Here is a 23,295-nt window from a genome sequence, read left to right on the forward strand (position 1 = left end):
TGAAAGGTAGGTTAAGAAATTTAATCCCTCCTTAAAGCACAGATGCTCATAGAGYTAAGAATAAAATAGGAAAATCACCTAAATTGTAATGAACTGTGCTTATGTGATTGTTTAGAGGGGGTTGTGTTCAGAACAGACCTCCTGTACAAAAAGGCTGCTCCTCTGCCTTCTGAACMTTTTCCACAGAGGATCAGAAGAACCACAGGAGAGTCCTGATTCATGTTTTATTAATCCTGCCCTTGCAGTCTGAAGTAACTGGTGCTAGGACTGCATGGGTCTTGTAATGTGTATATGAATGTAAACCCTTCTGCAAACACACGGGAGAGAGAGCTTCAGATATTAGTCTGCCCAGTAGGAAGGGCACAGGAAGGATCCAAGTAATGKGGCCTGGAAAACATTTGGAAATACTTCAGGGGCACCCAGGTTATTCTTTAACACTTAAGACAAGAAAGGGATGACTCATTCCAGATGGTCTAAGCAGCCAAGAATCAGAGTTCAGCCATAAGGTTTTGTTTGGGAAGAAGGTCTGGAGGCATCATTATTTTTTAAAAATTCTATACTTGAAATAGCAATTAATTGACTCAGCTGTTGTCCTAGAGGTGCTAGTAAGGGTTAGAGCCAGCATCCTGCCAAACTGCASTCAGTTAGCTGGTAGGTGCTGGAAGCACCCTGCCACACTCCTAGCACAAAGCTGTGTGGCCACTGCTTTCCCTGGGTGTGAGGATTCAAGGGACACAGCTGAGCTGGGAGCAGCACTCAGTGGCTTTTATCTAAATTGTTACAGGCAGGTGCAGTTCATTGACTGATGAGAAATCAAGGGCAGTACAAATGAGTGTTGCTCTGTGAAAGTTACACTAAGATTCACAGCAGCTTTTAGCAGAGCTACTGTCAGCAGTTTTCACTSTGGGAGAGATAATCCTGCCTGGGCCTTCTCTTAAAGTTAAATAGTCAGAATAATTCAGTTTTTTTTTTAGCATTTGCTATTAAACTTCAGGAAAAGTGCATTTAGCGTGTGCTGTACCACCTGTAGAGTGTACAGGATTTGCTGTTGTTAAAGCCTGGATTTCTGGTTATGGCTTTATGCAGGTTGTGACAATGCTGAGAATGTGGCATGAAGTGACTGTTTCTCTGCTTACCTTGAATCCCCTTCTGTTTCCTGAGCCCCATGCACAGGGAATGCACAGCTCTTGTATTTAGGGTGATGATGTGGTTCCACAGCCCTGCCTGAGTGCCCGTGTGTAGCACTCTATTGAATGAAGTCTGTGGGTGGTGCCAAAGCAGTAGCARCCTCATTGGTGCCTGAGATATTTTGCAATTTCCAGGTCTGATGGTTTTTTTCCAAGTGTAGAGGCAGTGTGAAGAGAGGCACGCTTTCTTTTCCAGTAGTCACTGGGAGGTGACGTGTGCCAAGGTAAGCACAGTATATTTTTGAACAAAGTGCATCTGCAGTTCAATGCAGCTGATTTTCACCTAAGACCAGCTGAAGCCTTGCAGAAGCCTTGATTTCTGGGAGTCCGGAAGGCTGAAAAAAATCTCAGATCCCCAAATTTTTACCATGAAGAGTTCCAGAAATGTCTTCTATCTTCTCTTCTTTCATACTGGTAAGTGTCCTCCAAAAGCTTTTGCTATTGCATGGGACCTCTGTGTGAAGTGAGAAAGCAGAAGGAAACTAGAACCACTTCACAGTCAATCTCATATGGCCAGGAAAAGAACAGAGGGAAATAGTAGGAAAAGAGTAGAAAAGGCTGTATTGAACACCATGTGTATGTATCTTGACTCATTGGTGTCAAATGTTGTATTTCCAGCACTGAATCTATTTCTGCTCTAGTGGTGTCTTGTTTCTCACACCAGTGAGCAGTTTTATGACAGTTTGTAAAAATGGAAATAATTGCTATATTCCTCTTATCTGTGCAACGTTGGCTTTCTCCTGCCACTCCCAAATTGTAATGGTGAATGTTTTTAATTTCACCAAAGGTGTAGGTACTGTTTCTGAAGCACTCTTCAATTCTTCAGAAAGAAATGGTTCTAGTTTATTCTTCTTTCTTTTCCCATCATTTCTGTTGAAAGCTCTTGATAGTGTAGTAGTAGCTGTTTAAATAGCCATTTTATGTTACACAGTGTAGTACCAATAATTTGAGGAGTTATGGGATGTTTGTCAGTAATTGTTACATGTATATGTGTGTTTAGGGCTATGAGCATGTTTCAAGTGGAAGTTGTTAGTTTCTCCCCTTTCAAAGTTTATCTACTGATATACAGAGGGGCCAAAACTGAGAATAAACTTGAGTTCAGGCACTGACCTGATTCTTTAGGCTGGTTTTCCTTGGCAGTGGGAAGAGAGGCTCWCTGCAGGCCTTGTGTGTGCTCCAGCCCACTTAAGATGGGTTAACTTGTAAGGAAGGAGCCCAGATCTGACTTTCCTCTAACAACAAAATTCAGCAAATTGGAACGGGACCAATAACTACCTGTTTTTGATTAGTGAGGAAAAAAAAACCAGATTCACGCTGTTTCACTATTTTGGCTGAAATATAGAGGTGAATGAACTTTATGTTTCAGGTGTATGGCTAATGATTTCATCATGCAGTTCATGCTTTACCTCCTGTGTGTCTATATCTAAAATCAGAATGCTTAGACTGAAAAATGGCACTGATCATTCATACATACTGAGATGCTGACTCCCCAGTTTAATTTCTATTTGCTTATGTTTATTAAAAGAAAACCCCAAAACAAAAACCAGGATTCTTCTTCCAGTCCCAAGGAATTAATGGTGAAAATTCCCCTGGCAGAGGAGGTAGCACCAACGTTAAGTTTCTGTGTTTGCCATGACCTGTTATGCCTTTCTCCAAACCATCTTGGTTCTCAGAATTCCTGTGACTCAGAGGTGGGCAGTTGTTTCTCCCTCCACTGGCACACGCTGCCATGAAAACTTCCTGTAAGCTTTCCAAGTCTGACTTAATATTTGTTGACAGCAGTAGAGTTGCCTCTRTGTTGCAGGGGGACAGCAAGCCCAACCCACTATTTCAGTTTTGGATTTTTTGGCATCAACAGTCTTGTTTAGTCTGCAGCCACTAAGTCAGAAAATGTTCACGGAGCACTGTCGGTCACTAGCGGAGCAATTTTTAACTTGTGCTGTCAGATGTGGTGTCTCAGCTGCATGGCACTGGTGGGGAAGCAGAGGGCCAGTTAGAGGTATTAGAAAACCACATGATAAATGGTTTACAGCAGACTCCAGYTTCAAAATGGAAATTGTAGAAAAGCTGTGGAATGTTGTGTCCCCCGCTTACGAAAATGATCAGTGCCTGGTCGTTATTGTAACCCACGCGTGTGTTTCCATTTCACCGCACTGTCTGCGCACGATGACATCTCCTTACAAAAGCAAYCAAATGTTTGTAGCTTTGGCACTTAGGAGGGTGGCATTTGGGACCTCTGAAAGGCACCTTTCTTTACTAATTGATGGAAATCTCCACTACTAAACTTGAGTCTTTTCATTCATGACTCTGCCCTCCCCTTTTCATGACYGTGGTTACGATCTCTTATGAAAGACTGTTTTGAAGGGCCAAGTTTATTTTTCTAGTTTTCATAATAAGCCTAGTGGCAAGGCTTTTGAGCACCTAAGGTTGCTTTTTAGTTTCAGATCAAAAAAGCTGGGGCAGGACTTCAGGTACTAAATAGCAGAACTTGAGACAAGAGCTGTCTTTGGACAGGCTCTTTGGTTTTGCAGCGTATCATTTTAGTCATAATTTCCCATGCTTTTGACTTGATTAAGGTGATATATTCTTCAAGGTGTTTAGAACAGTCTGGATGTCCTGAACTATTCTAGGGTACTCATATTTCTTATGTCAGAAAACAAGTGCCTTTGGATTTCAGTATCTTAATCTGATCTTGTGGTCAGTCCAAAAAMACTTCAGTATTCATGTTAATCAGAATGAAAGTGGGAATCATCTCTAAGGATTTACTGCAAAGTGAGCCCTGAATTTTTTCTGTTTAGGGGGTAGAAGCTGAATGAAAGTTTGGCTCTTTGAGAGCTCCTAAATGGTAGAAAAGCACTGATGTGTTTTCTAATATTTTCTCTTGGTGTTGTGTTTGTAGCTCTCGGCCTGGAGCGTATCCGGTGGTGCACGGTGTCGGAGCAGGAGCTTTCCAAGTGTGATGGCATGAGCAAGGCGTTCAGTGAGGCTGGCATCCTTCCCCCTCTGGAGTGCAGGGCAGGGGGCTCTGCTGCCAACTGCACCCGGATGATCAAGGTGAGTGAGCTGTGGGTGACAGCAGTGTCATTAGTTTAATTTCTCCATGTGCCTGACAATGATCCACTGGCAGAGTGCACAGCTCTGTTGTGTCTGGCCATCCAGGCAGCTGACCCTCTGCTTCCTGGCATTCATGGCTCTGAAAAATCCAAACTTATATTTTTTAAAAAAAGACATTAAATTGTGCATATGAACCTGAATGTCAGTGGCCCCCTGTCATCTGTTTGGCTGCTCACATATGGCCAGTCATTAGGAACACARCAAAAGTCTTAAATATTTCCTCCCAAGTACTAATCTTTGATTTGGGACTTGTGTCAGATTAATTTAGCAGATATTTAAAAAGAGATGGAGCTACAAGATGCAGGCAGCAGTTAAAGCTGTGCTGCTTAGCCTCTAAGTAGATTGTATTTTGATAAACTCTGGATCAAACTCTCATTTCAGTGTCCTGCCATGGAAATTGCTGCATAAACAGATGAGCTGAATGTAATCAAATCAAATCTCCCGATACTGAGTACAAGAGAGGGGCAAAGCAGAAAATAGGGTGAGCAAAGGGCAAACCTCTGTATTAAGCTGAATTAATTCAGCTACCCAGAGTGTGCTCAGTTTCCAAAAAGAGCATGCCTCTGGGGAAGGTTTTAAAGATTGTGAGCATGTGGATGTATGCAAAATAATTTCCTCCTGAGGAGTGGGTAGGAAGTAAAAAGTGGATACTGGAAGAAGTGTGGAGGCAGGTAATCATGGTTGTCTTCACTGGCAGTGTSGGGGGAGGGAAGGCTGCCTGGCTGTTTTAATAAATAATGTTCTTTGTGTGTCCTCTGTAGATATATCTAAGAATCAGGTTTCTTTTTTGCTCTGTCAAGGACAAGAGGTTCAGATAAAGGAAAGGAGATCTGATAGAATAGTTTGAAGGGAGATGAGGCAAAATGATTGTGAGGCCAGAAAAAAAAGAAACAGATTTCAAAAACTGATATCTGGTAATTTTTGTCAGTRGAAGCAGAATGGTTGTCTGACTCCTAAAACTGTCTCACTGCCTCTTGATAAACACTATTCTTGAGCAAGGGRGTGAAGACTATATGGAGGAGTGCTGGGAGCAGATACTGATACAGATGTGGATCTTACCTKGGGATTAGACCAGACATTCTCAGGTCAGATCTTCCCAAAACCACTTGGCTGATTGCTGCATTGTACAGAGGAGCCTGTTAGATTCTGCAAAGCAGATTWTTMGGGCTGGTGAGGRTCTGCTTCTGAAATACAGAGCTCAYRGAATTGCAGTTRYAASCCTTTGGAAGTAGCAGGCAGGCAGACAGCGTGAGTGAGTTGTTTTCTGAAAAAATGGAATTTTCACTGTAAAGCTTCAGACAAGACTTTGTCCTTGAGACCTCTTTTTTTTTTTGTTATTCTTTGTGCTGATAATCTACTAAATATTCAAGCTGCCCTATTCTGTGTAGGAATGTGTGGAAGCCCTGAGTTGGCATCTGCACTGAACTCTGATCTTTGAGGCTGAGAAGGKAGCAGGACACAGTGACTGAAGAGGCAGAACTGTTTTGTAACCCTGCATAACTTGGACTTAGACCTGTGAATGTGTTAGCACAAGGATAGAGGAAAAAACCTTTTTGTTTGGAGGTGTGTAAAAATTAGGAAATACCTAAATCTTTAACTAGGGAACYTGGCAATATTTAATGTGACCAGAGCTGATTTTCAGCAGGTCTTTAAAACACTTRTGTTGGTAACTCTCAAATGTTGTGACACACAGAAATCAATTTCCTCGGAAAATAATGAAGAGTATTACCATCACATGTGTATTTACTAAAAAGTTGCTTGTGAGTCCCATGCTTCTGCTAATTTATTGGCCAATGCTTGCTGCAAAAAAAAAAAAAAAAAAAAATGCCCACACTGCTGTTGATAAGTCACCTCAGCAATTATTGGGTGTATTTAAAGGAGAGGTCTGTAGCCTGCAAACTAAGTCATGTTAAATACAACAATAGACTGGTTTTATTTTTTTGTTTGTTTGTTTTATTTATCAGAGGCTCTGTGGCTAAACAGAGCTCAAAGGTTCAGGCTTCCAATCAGAAAAGTGCTATTTCCTATGAAGATATGGTCATATAAATATTACAGCTTCTGTGGCCAGCCCTTTCCATTTTATCTGCTCCTATTTTCTGTGCACCACCAATTCTGGAAACTCATTTTGTTGTCCCTGAGGGTAAGATCCTTCTAACTCCCACCTCCTCTGCTGTCAGGTGTCCTTTCTGAACAACAAGTTATATTTGATTCCTAAACTGTTCTGTGCTCTTACCCTCACTAATGGAATATCATGTCTAGATACACATCTATCATTTCTAGTTACTCCAGAAAGAGGGACTAGATTGTGTCTGTTCTTTAAGATGCAAATATCTCCCAACTCCTCTTCAGGTTCCCTTGGATTTGTTCTGCTCCCATTGATGAGAAGCAACTCCCATGACATCCATTGTTTTGGCTAATTAATTAATATAATATTTTTTCTCCTTTGAGCCAATTAAAAGATTTCAAATTACATGGCAACTTCATACCTGATTTAGCTGTCAATATCAACATATTATCTGTGCTCTTACACGATCCCTTAAAAAATGTTCAAGCTCTTTATGTGTTCAGCCTGTGGTTCAGTTGCTGTGTTGTGCTAGGCAGTGTCCAAGCCTWGCCCTGACCCAAGGGATGGGGAAACTAAATTACCTCCTCCAGTACTGAGCCAGAGGTTAAACAAATGGATAAGAAACTTGGAATCAGCTTAGAAATGCAAAATGTCACACTGCTGACTATTTTCTCAGCGATACCCTGTGCGAAGTGCCCTCTCCTGGCTTCCACAGGTTCAGTGCACAGTGGGAGCTGGTTCTGCTGCCAGGGGGGCATGTGGCAGCTCCCCTGGCCTCATATGGGACATCCCATCCTGTGCTGGCCAGAGCAGGGGTAGCAGGATTCCAGCCAGCTTGGTGCTACAGTCAACAGAAAATATGTGGTGTTGTTGGGCACCTTCCGCAAATTGGATGCTTCAGATTTGTATTCCCCAATCTGAACAGTGTTTTTGAATGCTTTCCTCCATCTCAGGAACCCACTGCCACCTGCTGCCTGCTCCCTAAATGTGTGTCTGGCTGTGTGCTGAGCTACAAGCCAGCAGACTTTAAGGGTGCTTTGCAGTGCCCTTTGGCATTCAGATTTTGTAGCCCCAAAAGGTATTGTTTTGAACTTTCTGTGTCTGATCTCGAAAATGTGTTTACTTTATTTAAATCTTCAAGCTTTGGGGCACTAGCTACAGTGATGAATGAAACTTTAAATCACTTAAGATCCTGCACAGGGCTACAGCATCCATTTCTAAGGTTCCTTTGGACTATTAAGACTAGGAGGCCATCATGGTGCAGGGTTGGTTTTTCATTGTTTCTGAAGGAAAGCAGTTTCAGAGGTCTAAAGACCCTCTTGGTGTCTGCCATTCAGAAATTTGGGTGCCCTTAAAATTACTAGAAAAAAGAAAACACACAAATGCAGACTAAGGAGCCTCCTCTAAATGCATGGGCACTCCGGTTGTTGATAAATACTGATAATTAAGCTTTAACCCATATTCTGTCATTGTGTCTGCACAGGATGGCTTGGCAGATGCAGTGACCCTGGACGGCCGTTCRATTTTCCAGGCTGGAAGGGAGCATGGTCTGAAACCTGTGGTTGGGGAAGTATATGATCAAGGTATATTCTGACTAAATATCTTTTAGCTTACTTAAAATGCATGGGAAAAATCTTGTATTTACTGTTTGCATTTACTTTGGAGTCCTCTTGAAGACTTTAAACAGTAGGTAGTGGTCAGGTTCCCTCTTGCTGCCTGTAACAGACTGTTTGGGGAAACAGGAGACACAGGGCTGTGGCCAAGTCTGTCATGAAGCATTTGGGTCAGAATTGCTGCTCCTGTAATAACTATTTTTGGTTAGTTTTTGTTGGTGTTTTACTGTCTCTCTGCTTAATGTGTTCTCTGTTCCATACTTCTCAGATTAATGAATTGTAAAGCATAAATTACTTGGTTTATCTCTCAGTCTCATACATTAGAATAATTAGATTTTGTTTGTACTAGTGTATATAAGTACCTGCTAGAAGAAAGGATGTACTAGAATCTGCTCCTTGTTTGGGCAAACTTAATTTCTGAGTTCCTCTCAAGGTAGAGACATTTTTCACTCTGCTGTAACAAATTTAAGATCAACTGGGGAGTAAATTATATTGGTTTCAATTCAGTCCAAATATATTTAGAATAATAAACTTCTTCCAGCAAGGAACCTCCCTTTCAAAGCAGAGTGACCCTCAAAGTTAGAGCAGATTGCCTGTGGACTAAGACAATTCACACTGAAAAAATAATGGGCTACATTGAGTCACATTCAACAGGTTCTCCCCAAGATGTGAACAGTGACTTGCTTGTGGGTAAGGAAGTTACAAGAAGCCAAAAATCAATGTATTTCACTGAAATGCTGCTGTGAGACTACTTAGGTTGCTGATTTTTCTTCCCATGCTGCAGAGATTGGAGTTTCCTATTACGCCGTGGCTGCAGTAAAGAAGAGCTCCAACATCACCATCAACAGCTTGAGGGGTGTGCGCTCCTGTCACACCGGCATCAACAGGACTGCAGGCTGGGATGTGCCAGTGGGTTACCTCACTGCCACTGGGCACCTGGCACCCATGGCATGTGACCTTCCAAAAGGCAAGWGTTACAGGGCACAGAGCTGCTCTAACACAGTGCTTTCCMAATGGTCTTGGGACCCTGTGTGTGKGKGGGGGCAGAAATGTGAGATTCAGCTGCTGTTTTATTCTTTGATGCTCCTCCTATGATGGAATAGACCTGATGCAAGTCTGATGAAGACTGCARGGTTTTGGTTTTTTAGACTTGGAAACCATCTTTTAAGAAGAAAATAACTTGTGCCTTCTAAGACTTTTTAGAGATGTACTGTGTGGATGTGTTAAAATGAAATTGTAGGATCTTGTTTATTCGTTGCTAAAAATGTCTCATCCTAATTTTGCTTTTAGCTGTAAGTGACTATTTCAATGCAAGCTGTGTTCCTGGAGCAAATGGTGTGAACTACCCCAAATCCCTCTGTCAGCTCTGCAAAGGGGACTCAGAAGGACAGAACAAATGTGAACTAAATTCTCAAGAGCAATACTATGACTACAGTGGGGCTTTCAGGTAAAAATCATATCTTTGTCAATTTTTTTAGCAGTGTGCTCTCTCCATTGTCATCATGTTCAGGCCTCACTGACAGGAAATTGAAGCTACAGAGCTWGTGGTTGATCTTGTTAGGAAATCTGTAGTTTTGTTAGGATAGCCATGCTTTTAACCAGACTGAGMAAAAGTAATTCTTAACCCACTGTTTCAGGTTTCAACCCACTTGAATATTAAAACCAAATGGATATTTAGCACATATACTGGGCAGGGAAAGCCCACTGCTGTTTGCTTTGTCCAGCAGCTGTTGGCACAATCTGAGTGTTTCAGCAGGCTTTACTGACTTATCTTTCCCAGTAAAACCTGATGATCYTTGGAGCCTGAGAGCTGAACTGCTGCCCTACTTTTCTATTTCAGTCATCCCACCTCAGCTGCACTGAAATATCAAGTTGGTCTGCCCTCCATTTTTGYACACCAATCTTTCCCTTATTTTCTTCTTTCCCATCTGTGCTGTGTTGCAACTCCCAGTTCCCAGGTCACAGAATTAATGAGGACAGAACTTGCTTATGAGAAACACTTGCTCCTCACTGTGTATTCCCCAAAGGATTGTGTGAGTGCATTGGACACAGAAGTGTCCTGGACAAAGAAGGTCATGGTGTTTGTCCCAGGCAGCACTGAACATGTTGTTCATGTTCACCAAATGACAATGATAGTTTACTTCATGCTCTAACAGCCACTATTCTCTGCCTTGAGCAAAACTCGGAGCACAAGGAAATAGGTCAGTGTCTGTGGCTGATGGAAYGGAGCACAGAGCCCTCGGGCTGTCAGCCGGCAGTGGCCACAGCACGGGGCTTTTATAATGCATCTTTGTGGTTGGATTTATGTTTATTAGGTGTTTGGCTGAAAATGCTGGAGAGGTCGCTTTTGTGAAGCACAGCACAGTGCCTGAATATACGGATGGTGAGTAGTCCTGAAGCTGGTTGARTAATGGCTGCAAGATCTGAAATACAGCATCTGTAATGACAGCATAATAKCAAATGTTTGATGTATTTTGAATTGAGGAATTGGCAAAAAAGTGCTGTATTAGTGAAAACAGATGTACCTACTGAGATGTGCACTAGGAGATAGAGGAGATTTTTTAAAAGCTTGATAGTTTCAGTTAAGGTTAAAGGTGGAATCTTAAGCTACTTCTGGAAAGAGAGCTTCAACAGCACAAAACAGTTTTTATGCAGACCTGGGCTGTTCTATTGCTCCAGCCTGCCAAGGCATTCAGTGGAGAGTAGGAGAGAGTTAACCTGCCCTATCTGGCACAGTGTGAAAACTACCTTAGGCATAATACTGCTTTAATATAATGGATCTGTCGCACCCAGGGGAAAAAAACCCCCAAAAAATTGTGATCCTAAACTTAGGGATGCTCTTGATACTGCTGCAGACCCCAGTACAGCTCAGTGCAGTCTCACAAGTGTTACAGGACCAAAGGACCACAGAGATGCACAGGACATGCTGTGCAGTCAGGAGTAGTTCAGAAATGCTCAGGAGATGCGTGTTTTGCTCCACATGTCAGGCTTAGAYGGGGCTTGGAGCCAGAATCATCAGCCCCACCTGTCTGTTCCTTAAGCATGTCCTGTCGGATTTCAGGGAGAAGCTTTTCCTCMTGGGCCCAGCGGCTCCGCTCGCGGGATTTCCAGCTGCTGTGTCGCGATGGCAGGAGGGCTGAGGTGACCGAGTGGAGGAGCTGCCACCTGGCCCGAGTCCCTGCCCRGGCTGTGGTTGTGCGCCCTGACACAGATGGGACCGTTCTCTTCCGGCTCCTGAACCAAGGACAGGTAGGATACTGTTTCTTTGTCACTACTTTGTGTTTTAGAAGGATTCTCCCACCTGTCTAACCAAACTGAAAACAGGATATGTGGGCACCTTTGGCTCTGTGGGGATTGAAGGGCTATGGAATGTCACACATCCCAGACAGAGGGATGTGTGACAGGTGCTTCTTTCTTCTTTAACATTACAGCGAAGATTTAATGGGGTGGGYGCCAAGTTTCAGATGTTTGACTCTRCAGCCTACGGTGCCCAAAATCTTCTGTTCCGAGATGCCACCACAGAGCTGGTTGCAATCACAGCTCAGAATTACCAGGCATGGCTGGGTGATGAGTTTCTTCGTGCCATGGAAGCTCTGAGCTGCAACCCCAACAGTAAGTTGTCTGTAGATTCCTATTTATAATCAAGAAAAAAAAAAACAGCTGATAACACAGATCGTCTTGATTCTGCTATATTTTCATCTCACTCTTGGAGGGTTATGGCAASATGCCAATCTGATCATTGAGCATGGGCAAAGGTTGCTTTTTGACCTAGAAACAGTATTGCATTGCAGAACATTGTCCTGTGCAAATTGGCCCACTTTGTTATAAGATGCAGGCACTTTCTGCCCTTTCTGGTGTACGAGATACATTAATCTGGTAAACTGCTACTGCTACCTGGTACTTAATTTCTTACCTGCTGACAAGGGGAAATAATAATGTGCTGCTGCACAAATCCTCAGGTAGTCTATAAAATTGGTTGAAAGGGTTCCTAGCAGAGGATTTCCTCCATAAGCTGAAGGAATCCTTAATTGTTTTTTACTGAAGCTTTACAGTCTTTTATGCTATCAGAAGAAAGTAGACATTTTTTAATACGCATTCTGGGAAAGTCAGAAACACACATTGTAAAAATCCTAGGCTTAAGAAGCTTAATAATCCTGGCAACTGAGCCTCCCTGTGGCAATGGCCCTCACTTTCCTGACTTGTCTCTTTTGGTGTGAGGAAGCCYGAGTTGCCTTTTTTCTGCCCTCCACTAACACATTATGGCTGGGCTTAATGGTCAGTAATTGTAGGAATTGTTGTTCCTTTGCTGTGGGGAGGTTTGCAGGGTGGACRTAACTGCTAATCTGGGAGTGCCCTGGTTCCTGCTCAGGTGTAAGTTTGAGCTGAAGGRATGGGGAGCAACACAGAAACAAACATTTTCAATAACATGTGTGGGACACATGTGACAGTGGGCAGTATGATCCCTCCATGTCTATCGCAAAGAAAATGAATGTAGGATTTGCTTTTCACCTTTGTGCAGCAYTGCCAGAAAGCCTGAACTGGTGTGTTGTATCCACTGAGGAGATTTGGAAATGTGGTGAAATGGCTGTTGCCTTTAGAAAAAAGAACTTGAAGCCAGCAGTTCAGTGTATTTCAGCAAAGACAAAGGAAGAGTGCATGGAGCTGATTCAGGTAGGCTGCTACAATCCTTGTGCCATAAACCAAATGAACAGAAGCTGCTCTCTGCTGTGTAGGCAGGCTTAGATATGTGCCCTCACTTAAGTGACCAGTAGGAACACTGGATTTCAAGGGGATGATCTGCAGCTCACATAGTCTAGATGAGCTTGAGCCCTGATGATCTTTGGCTGTGATGAGGGCACTATTTCCCATCTAACTCAAGCCTGTGTGTGTGAAATCTCCCATCCTTGTTTCACTGATGATGCTTTATGCACATTTTAGAAGTTCTCTTTCGCAGTGTGATGCTCTWGTGCTGTAAGCCTTGCCCTTCAAGGTACCACAGGTGTGACCATAAAGGTGTCATCATTGTAGCAGGTAAAGTGTCTGCTAGGTTTTTTCACAGAAATTCCATATTTTCTTTTATTTTTCAGAAAAAGGAAAGTCATGCTGTAGTTCTGGGTGGAGCTGATATTTACACAGCTGGGAAGACATATGGCCTTGTACCAGCTGCTGGAGAAAGTTACTCTGGTAAGAAGGTCCAGAAACTTAAATTCTGACCTTATTTTTCCATGTGTTTTAAAAACAGCAGTAAAAGCTCAGCCCTTTGTTCCAGCCCTTCTGGGAAAGCCGTTTTCAAAGGAAATAAGAATTATTACCGTTACATCATGAATAGAGGAGGGCATGAGATGAACTTCTACCATGAGGCAACTTGTCTGTCCTGCAGAACTGTTCAAAGTTTCAATGCAGGYTTGAAGTTCTCACGTAAAAAATAACTTCTTGAAGCAGATTTGCTATAAGTTTCTTATGCCCCAAACACTGTTTTTCAGAGGRATGTATTTATAAGAGCTGGTGGTAGCAAGAACACTTTGATCAACTTGTCTGTAGATTATTCAGCTCAGATGTGTAGCAGTAGCAGCTCACAGACCATAGGTGAACGCAGCAGTGGGAGGCAGAAGTGTAATTACATGCACACCCATTCTCCCTGATTAGGAGATTGTTGGTGCAATGAAGCTGCCACCAGATAAGTGTAATGGAATCATATATGATCACTAAGCTGTGGTAATGCTTAAGGGAAACTGTAATGTGTTGTGGTTTGTTTTTTTCTCTACAAGCTGATGACAACAGCAACGCGTACTACGCTGTGGTATTGGTGAAACGAAATGCATCCAATGCATTCACCATCACTGACCTGAGAGGGAAGAAGTCCTGCCACACTGGACTGGGGAGAAATGCTGGATGGAATATTCCCATTGGTGTACTAATTAAGAGGGGGATTATTAGGAACAGAGACTGTAATATTCCTCAAGGTAAGACAACAGTTGTATCTGCCTTTTTTTGTGAAGAGCCTGCACTTTTCTCTCCTTACGTTGGTTTTGTCTTTCCCYAGCTGTGAGTGAGTTTTTCTCTGCCAGCTGTGTGCCCTCAGCTGAGCAGGAGGATTACCCAGCAAAACTCTGTCAGTTGTGTATTGGAGATGAGAGTGGAAACAACAAATGCAGTGCAAGTGATCAAGAACGTTATTACGGCTACAGYGGAGCCTTCAGGTAACTGATACTGATGGTTGTGGTTTGATGTGTCAGCCTGGCAAGCACAAGGAGCACCTGGTTTCCATCCCAGCCAGCAAACACAGGTTATTTTTGCTAAGGCAGGTGCTGTAAATGGGGTAGGATGTGTGTCCCCAGATGCTCTCAATAATGCAGGAATGGTGTAAGGCATTACTGATAAGGCATCATGTCACAGCCTTTGCCAGTGTCCTTGCACACAGCCAGGTGACCAACAGCCCAACACACATGCCTGTACACAGAACATCCACCTTGTGAGGGCCAAGAGGATCCTTGTTGGTCTCCACTCTCACTTCAATCTAGTGGGACAGATAGTCCACCACTCTGGATGGGCAGGGAAGGAGGCACACAATAGCCAGGAGCTGGCTGCTCTAAGTCCCTGCAGATAGTGACAGGGGAGCCTGGCRTGTGTCTTCTCTACTCTGATTCATTGGTGGCTGTATCTCAAGGTAGATTTCTGAACAGCGCAAACAGCTATGGCCAGTGCTGCAAAACAAAGTATGTTAAAATAGTATAAAATGGAATAAATACTTCATGTACCAGCGCACATGTACTTAGGGGGCCATACCCAAGGGCTGTGAAACTCTCAGATGTGGAATAAGCGCTTCCTTTTCCTGACCTTCACCTTGGAAGGCAATGGTGGCTCTAACAGCTGGCAGAAAGCTGCCTTTTTCCTTCCTGGGAGCAGCTTCAACAGCAGCTGCCTGGTAAATAAAGTGCTAGACTTAGATAACTACTTTTTGCAAATCTCTTTAGCTGAGTCCAGCTGCTCTGCTGGGTACATGCCTTGCAGGCAAACTCCAGATCCTCTGCTGTACTTCATGGATTCACAGAGCCAGCTCCCAGTCACCAGATGAATGAGCAACAAATGCTGTTACAGGCTGCATGAGCCTTGCACATCATTCTAAGGTTGTGCAATTGATAATAGTGCCCATACAGACAAACTTTATATAGAGACAACTTTTTGTTTTTAATAGAGAAGGTGCTTAATTTATTAAGKGACGAGGGAAATTTTAAGTATTTAAAAGGGTTGAATTTGGGTGAAAAACTGGAGGATCACAGTCTTCTACAGCAGAACTAGGTGCAGGTTTGGCTGTGATACTTGGTGATCCTCTCTGAAAGAAGAATCAGTTATGGAAGGTGATTGAGATGAACTTAAAATTCAGCCTCAGATTTCCAGATTCCTTCARCTCTGGCTATCTTCAGACTAACTTGGCTAGAGATGTGAGAAGCCATTCAGTTTGTGTACATCCCAGTGCCTGGGGCAAATTAAACTGCACAGAGTAGTGGGAAATCTGTCAGGAACAGCTGCTTCTGATGGGGACATGCACCATTGAGTCCTTGTTCTCTGCAAGACAGTGTCAACCATAACATGAAAAGACCTTTGATTAGAACAACTGATTTTAAACCAGGTGCAATTGAAATATATGTATTTTTGGAAACTGTTACCAGTAATAATTTTCCCTTGCATTTTGTACTGCATAAACTATGCACAGTTACAGCTTTACATCTGTTTCATTGGTGCATTTAATTATTTTGTTTGAGGAAATGCTTCTTGAAAACACTTCTAGAATAAGCTACACAGGACAGGAGGTGGTTTTTTTGGCATGTCTGGCTGCTTCTGCTTCAAAATARTAGAGAAAAATGAACTTAGTTCTGGAACAGTACCCTTAGAAATWGCAGTTAGATTAATTAGAGATCTCCAATATACAAGGCTGCAAATGCTGCACTGAGTATCRCATAATAGATCTTCTGTTTCTTTACTCATCTAATACTGATATGTTTTGTTGTTCTTCACACTGCTTTTAATAATTTTTTTTACTCTATTCCACTCTTGAAATTTGTAATTAAGAATATTTTTTTATATATTTTGCAAAGATGTTGCTTTTCTCTTCATCCAAGATCCTTAATTTCTGCTTTTTCTTATCAACCTTGCGTCCAGTGCATTTGCTTGCAGGAATGCTGTCAAAAAATGCATTTTAAACCTATGAGTTATCAAAAAAATGTGGTTCATAAAGATGCTTTGAATTGAATTTATATATTTGACTTCCTTTAGGTGCCTGGCAGAGGATTCTGGGGATGTGGCCTTTGTGAAGCACTCAACAGTATTTGAGAACACAGATGGTACTTAGTTTTACTCTTTATTATAATTCAGTTGTTTTCCCTTGCTCTAAAGCATTCATTGATTTACAATGCCCAGTTTCTTTTTTTCAGGTAAAAACACTGCTAGTTGGGCTCAAAAGTTGAAGTCTAGTGATTTCCAGTTACTGTGTCCYAATGGTGCCCGTGCTGAAGTCACCCAGTTTGCTGGTTGTCACCTGGCTCAGGTGCCATCTCAGGCCATTATGGTCCACCCAGATGTCAATGTTTTTGCTATATATGGACTACTGGACAGAGCCCAGGTACTAATAATCCATTTATTTTGGGGAGTCTAACACATATCCAAGGATAAAGACAACAGGACYATATAATGCGTTTTGGCACTGGCAGCATGTGCACTGTGTAAAATCTAACCCATGTAACTCATCCAGTAAAATAACTCTGGTGCACAAGGGATTTCAACTTTTTGCCCAGCCACTGGCTGTAGTAGTAGTTTTYCTGGAACTTAAGGTGTTTTCCCATGGTGTTCCCCTGTTTCTGCCTCTCTTGGAGGTCTACAAGAGATAGAGTACATGCTAACAATTTTCCATTCTGGAATTTTCCTTGGAATGCCAATAGAATGTTGCTGGGTATGTTTATGCTGCAGCCAGGTATGTGGTAAAACATGCAGCCTCTCCATTCTGAAGTTAATTAGTTCAGAAGCAATACTGAGCATTATCTCTGTGCTAGGCTTCAGTCCTGTCTTTGACTCCTGGGCAGCAAAACCCTGTATTGCATAACAGTATTTAGGCAGGAGAACTTTTTTTTTAAAACTACAGCTCTTTTTCCAGCTAGTAACTAAAAAAAAACAAAATCACAAATGCTGCTCTTGTAATTGCCAGTGGCAGAATTCTGTAGCTGATCTACTGGAGCATCTAAAAGCAAACACATAAAAGAGATTCTGCAATTGTTTATGAATTTTTCATCTACAAAACGGTTCCTGTCATCTTTCATGTTGTATGAGAAGAACATGACACTTCATCTTGCCAAATACTGAGAATTTTTTATTATTTTCAGGTCTACTTTGGAAATAGCAGCAATGGAAATGGATTCAAAATGTTTGATTCTTCAGCTTTYCAGGGAAAAGACTTGATTTTTAAGGACTCTGCTACAGAGATTGTGCCAGTAGGAGAGAGGAGAACATATACAGAATGGCTCGGGAGTGAATATATTGAGGCCCTCGAGGGGATGCAAACACCTCAGTGCTCTGGGGCAGGTGACAAGACAACACAATTCTCACTCACGGCTACTGTCATCCCCCTGCTTGTTTTATGTCAGATACAAGGCTTGGACTAGCACGGTCCAAATGGCAACTTCCAGGCCACTTCTGCCCTGCCACCCTCTCTTCAGAAAAGCTGCTGTGTGTAAAATGTGCTATGCTACCATGTGAATGCCTCTTCCTGCCTCTTTGCAGGGCAAGTGCCAACACCATCTGCTCACCAGGGAGTAGGGTAGGGTTGAAAGCTGCCCCTGTCTGTATGGATGGGGTGGAATTTGTGGCAGAAATCAGCAATACAGTAYCAACATGGTTTACAAGATCAGTCTAAAACGGGAGCGTTTCTGCCATCATTGCTAATATTGAACCACCCAGGAKTTCCAAGAAGTGTTAGATGGATACTGGGTTTCTGACCTGTAGAAGAATTTCCTGGAAGGCAATATCAAAWGTCTTGTCTAGTGAATCCTCTCTCTAGTGGCCTCCTGGCTGGTTATGTTCACACTCCACATCCCTGCTTTACCCATCCTACCCAGTTTCTCCTGAGCTCTGCTGCCATAGAGGTAAGTACACAGAGAATGGATAGGCTGTGGAGAAGCCAGTCCAGAATACAGCTTCTGTCATGGACAAAGTCTTCTACCTTCCAGCAGAAGAAAGTAGGACAAATTTCCAAACCCACTGGAAAAGAAGCCCAGAGAGACTGGAAGGGGGACTACCCTTTGACAGAGAAAAGAACAAAGCCAAATGTGAGCATCCACTGAGCTTACTGACTTTCCATACCCAGTGCTCTCAGGGCTGGACAGAGATGTCCTGTCACCTTTAATTTGGTGCAGCCTTCATCAAGAACCTCACGGCTGTCCTCCTTCCACACAGAGCTATCCTGAGTGCCTGGGCATGAAACTTGTATTTGCTGTAGGTGAAACAAAGTACTTTACTTCTGAGTAGCCATTTCTACTGGCTGTAGCATTCAGGTTTTATTTTTATTCATAGCTGCACTAACCACAAATGTTGCTGTGCTGCTGGCAGGCACTGTCCTCCTTACTGTAGAGACCATGTCATGATTCTGGGATGAACAGACATTTGGTATAATAAAAATGTGATAAATCCAGATAATAATCATGTAAATAAGTTAAAATAACAAATAAACATGAAACGTAATTACCCTTTAACCAGACTCCAGCCTGGTAGCCAAATTACTGCTTTTCTGGACATGAACATTTATTTGCTTTTCCCCTTCACTGCCCACTGTTCATTGTTCYCACTTACTGGGGCTGGAGCAGGACACAGACTGATGCCAGCCCAGGCTGTGCCCAGTGGGGTGTGTGTGTGTGGAGGGAGCAGTGATGCTGTGCCCAGCACTCAAACCATGACTGCTGGCAAGCTGTGCCCAGCTGTGGTCACTGCTGTGTTTCTTCTTTTGCCTTTGGTCAGTTACAAAACAGCGGCTGAATTTTGTGTGTCCAGGTGGGCAGCAGGASCAGGGCAGGGATTGTCCCCCTGCACTTGGCAATGGTGAGGCCACGCCTTGAGTGCTGTGTCCACTTTTGGGCCCCTCAGTTCTGGAAGGAAATTGGGGTGCTGGGATGTACCCAGAGAAGGGTTTGGAGCACAAGTCCCATTAGGAGCGGCTGAGGAAGGTGGAGCTATTTAGCCTGGAGGAGGCTCCAGGAGGATATGGCTCTAAAACCATATCCCGCTCTAAAACTCCTTGACAGGAGGGTGTAACCTGGTGGAGGTCGGGCTCTTCTCCCAGGCAGTGCCAGGATGAGARAACGTATTCATAGAACTCTTAAAACTCTGCCAGGGGCAGTTCAGGTTGGAGGATCTCACAGAAAGGGTGATTACCCATTGGAATGGGCTGCCCGGGAGGTGGTGGAGTCACTGTCCRTGGAGGTATTTAAGAAGAGCCTGGCTGTGGCGCTCCGTGACAGGCTGACACGGCGGTGTCGGGCCGGGTGGAACCCGCTGATCCGCGCTCCGTTCCAGCCCCATTGATCCGGCATTCGCCCCTCAGCCCGGGGGGCGCTGCGCATGCGCGCCGGGCTCCCGCTGCGGCGCCTCAGCCGCGGGCCGCGCGCCCCCTGGCGGTGCAGCGTGAGGGGCCGGGGCCGCCATGGCCATGGTGGCGCGGGCGCTGTGGGCGCTGCTGGCGGCGCTGCGGGCGGGCTGGTGCCTCCTGCCGCAGAGCGGCTACCTGCACCCCGATGAGTTCTTCCAGGCACCCGAGGTGATGGCAGGTGAGGCGTGCGGCCGGGACGGGGCTGACCCCCGCGAGCTGGAGGCGACGCGAAGGGGCGCGGGCACGGGCATGGTGTCCCGCATCGGCGGCCAGGCGGGTGTTCCAGAGGGATCCCGCTCGGGGACACCGCGAGTCCCGCAAGCCGGGCAGGAGCGGATCCGCAGGGCTCGCCGGGTGGGTGGGTTCCTGCTCTGTGCTGTCCACAGCCGGTGGCGCCTCGAACCACGGGACCGTGACAGGCTTCTTGATGCTTTGTGAAAACGAATGGCACACTCCTAGAACTCCTAAAAATCGTGTCAAGGTTGACACCAGTCTCAAAAGTTTAGAAGCTGCTCGATATTGTGATGCCTCTTATACCAAGTAGCATCCCTAATACTGAATTATTGAATAAAATATATTTTCTATGTATGTATTTTTTTCTTCCTTTGTAGGAGATATTTTAAACCTACAGGTCTATTATCCATGGGAGTTCCTTTCCAGCTCTCCTTGCAGAACAGTTGTTTTCCCATTAATGACATCAGGAGTTACKTACTGGGTGATCAAGTCTTTGCAGCAGTTGGACATATGTTCAAGTTGCATCAACAGCTACACTCTTCTTGTATCTCCTCGCCTGCTCTTTACAATCTTTTCTTTCATACTCGACTATAGTGTTTATCGATTAGCCCCTTTCTGGGGAGCAGATCCGTGGAAAGCGCTGGTACTTCTTGCTGGATCATACGTCACTCTGGTGTTTTATACAAGAACGTTTACCAACACGCTTGAAGGACTYCTCTTTGCTCTTCTCATGGTACTGGTTTCTTCAACAAAGTCCAGTGGCAGCTCAGCAGAGCCTACAAGCAGCTCTCTCATAGGTGTCATAACAACTGCTGGGTTTTTCAACAGGCCAACCTTTCTGGCATTTGCTCTAATGCCCCTGCTTTACTGGGCCAGTTTAATAGTTGACTCTCAAAAGAGCATTAAAACTCTCATAAACCACTTTTTGAAGCTTATCCTATGYGCATGTTTTACTGCTATTGTCTTCATAACTGCTGACACTTTCTATTTTACTTCTGTGAGCTTAGACAACCTCTACAGCACTAACCAGAGCAGCCTAATTGATGTAATATCTCAATTACATGAGAAAATGATAGTAACCCCCTTCAATTTTCTCAGCTATAATCTTAATCCTCATAATCTTGCACTGCATGGAAGTCACCCACGAGTTACACATTTTACAGTCAATGGAGTAATGCTGTTTGGRATCTTACATATTATGGCCGTTAGTGCTGGCTTTAGAATGCTAAAGAAATATGTCCATCAATTAATGCAGGTCAGATGGTGTTACCATGGGCTGCCTGCACTGTTGGTGCATTCTGAGGGCAGTTCAACATTGCTGCTGTTTTATTTTGTTCCTTTGGCATTTCTCTCCCTATTCAGTCACCAGGAGCCTCGATTTCTCATTCCTCTCATCCTGCCATTGGTCCTGTTCAGCGCGTCACCGAACAGAACTGTGAAATGGAAATTCCTCATTGTTCTCTTCAATCTTCTGGGGGCACTTCTGTTCGGGTGCTTACAYCAGGGAGGGCTGATTCCCTGTTTGTTTCATTTGGAGCAACTCATCCATTCCCCAGCGTCCACAAGCCATCCAAGGCACTACACACTACTCTTTGCTCACACCTACATGCCTCCAAGGTCTCTGCTTAATATCAAGAAGACAGAAATGCATGTGGAAGTCATCGACATGGCTGGGTCTGGAGAAGAAACCCTCTGCCGGACAGTAGAACAGCAAGCAAGCAATTTTACCTGCAGTGACTGTCACATCTTTATTATAATCCCTGGTACAGTCAGAGCCACAATTACAAAATGTGGTGTCTCACTGAAGAATGAGACTTTGATATTTCCACATTTATCAATGGAGGACCCACCAGAAATACCCATCCTATCCAGTGGAAATTGGAGAAGTCAATTAGGMCTTTACATCCTTGAGCTAGAGAGAGATCATCAGAGCCTGTAGCTTTTAGAACAATGTTTTAGTTTTGTACTTCATTTGGGTGCTGTCTGAAGGTGCTGTGAGRCCTTCCTCTTCACACATTCCCCTTTCAGCACTGGCAGTGGCACTGGGAGCTCTCCCATGTCTCTTTATTCCCGTTCCTCATGCTCTTAGTGTAGCCAGTTCTGGATAGAACCTGCTTGAAATTTTACTTACTCAGCCCTGTGGTGTTTCATATGAACTTCTGTAATTTTCCTGATGAGAGAGGATGACATCAGAGCCTACCAAAACTGTGAYTGAAGCTTAGCTATTTCCATGTGAGATTTATTTTTAAAAGCTCTTATAATCTCTGACAGGGTTTGGGGTGTTTACTGATAATAGGCATTAACTCAGCCTCTGAAGAAAGGTTACAAAGCTGGTCTGATTCAGTAAGCTTTTATGTTCTTAAAAATTCATTAGACCATACTGCACTAGAGTACAGGCACCAGCACTGTACCACTGCCTTGGGTGGGTCCGTCTTGAAAAATCCCAGCACTGATCTGGCAGAATCTGATTTAGAACATGGAWGATGCTTCAGCCTAAGTACTTGTGCTAAATCCTAAAATCCAAGCTTTGCCTGTTTAGCCTCTCTTGCCACAGTTCCATCCTTGTCAGCGTGCTCGCCACGTACCGCCCCCAGCAGCTTGGGAGGGCAGTGCTGTGATGGCATTAAGCGTGTCCAGTGTTCTGCAGCTGCAGCTYGGGCACTCCTTCCCTCGAATGCTCCCACCACATGTCTCAGCTGTCACTGCTCTGTCATTACTGTCACCCCGACAGAGAACACAGCAGGTCCTGCAGGAGCTGGATTGAGGAGCTGCGCAGACAGGAAGTGGGTAACTCGGAGGGATTTGGTCCTTTGTGTCAAAGGTTCAATTAATGGGCTCGCCACAGGGTCAAATATCCCCCAGTTCTGCTGCTGTGGAGTGGGGGCASCACCGAGGGAGGAGCTGCATCCCCTGCGCCCCCTCCCCTTGCAGTAACTGCTCCCCATTAAATCAGCTCAGTGGGAATGACAGGTCATATCCAGGCTCTCCACTGGAGTGCAGTCTCATTTTAAACTGGATACCAACAACTGGACTTCAGCTGACAGTGRTGTATATGCTCAATAGCACAGCATGGCCTACAATCTTTGTTTTGCCTACAAGAACTTCAGGATCCAAAACATCCTGAATTGGCACATGCATTGTAGATCAAGCCTCTCTCTATGAAACGAATCTGACACTTAAATTATTTCTGCTCACAAAGGTGGTAATGCTTTTGGCAGTTCTTCACCCACACAACCTTATATAAGGTCTTCAGAGACAAGTTTTCAACAGAGACAAGAATAATATAGGTTGATGCCAGGCTCTAAAGAGAGGCTTGGAAAAATGAACGTGTTAAGCATTTGCCTGTATTTTCCAAGCTATAGGTATGACCTAGATGTTTAGGGACCATAGCTCTTGTTCTTTGTAAAGCATTTTGTGTTGCATTCCCTGTATGTTCATCCCACAGCCTTCACT

The 23,295-nt window shown here is 44.0% G+C and overlaps 2 protein-coding genes across 2 annotated transcripts; both read left to right on the forward strand.

The window, feature by feature from the left end:
• Window positions 1-1,152: 1,152 nt before the first annotated feature.
• On the forward strand, window positions 1,153-18,718 carry MELTF (melanotransferrin). Its single transcript, XM_057377856.1, has 15 exons — window positions 1,153-1,601; window positions 4,087-4,241; window positions 7,850-7,949; window positions 8,764-8,946; window positions 9,270-9,426; window positions 10,295-10,362; window positions 11,041-11,228; window positions 11,411-11,591; window positions 12,499-12,650; window positions 13,067-13,163; window positions 13,748-13,942; window positions 14,023-14,179; window positions 16,254-16,321; window positions 16,412-16,599; window positions 17,354-18,718. The coding sequence occupies exons 1-15, from the start codon at window positions 1,556-1,558 to the stop codon at window positions 17,630-17,632; spliced, it is 2,214 nt and encodes a 737-aa protein (XP_057233839.1). The 5' UTR covers window positions 1,153-1,555; the 3' UTR covers window positions 17,633-18,718.
• Window positions 18,719-19,657: 939 nt separating this feature from the next.
• On the forward strand, window positions 19,658-22,686 carry PIGZ (phosphatidylinositol glycan anchor biosynthesis class Z). Its single transcript, XM_057377862.1, has 2 exons — window positions 19,658-19,786; window positions 20,220-22,686. The coding sequence occupies exons 1-2, from the start codon at window positions 19,663-19,665 to the stop codon at window positions 21,779-21,781; spliced, it is 1,686 nt and encodes a 561-aa protein (XP_057233845.1). The 5' UTR covers window positions 19,658-19,662; the 3' UTR covers window positions 21,782-22,686.
• The last annotated feature ends 609 nt before the right edge of the window (window positions 22,687-23,295 follow it).

The sequence above is a fragment of the Malurus melanocephalus genome, unplaced genomic scaffold (genome assembly GCF_030028575.1).
Source record: "Malurus melanocephalus ecotype Western Australia unplaced genomic scaffold, MMel_1.1 scaffold_328, whole genome shotgun sequence".
Classification (NCBI taxonomy): domain Eukaryota; kingdom Metazoa; phylum Chordata; class Aves; order Passeriformes; family Maluridae; genus Malurus; species Malurus melanocephalus.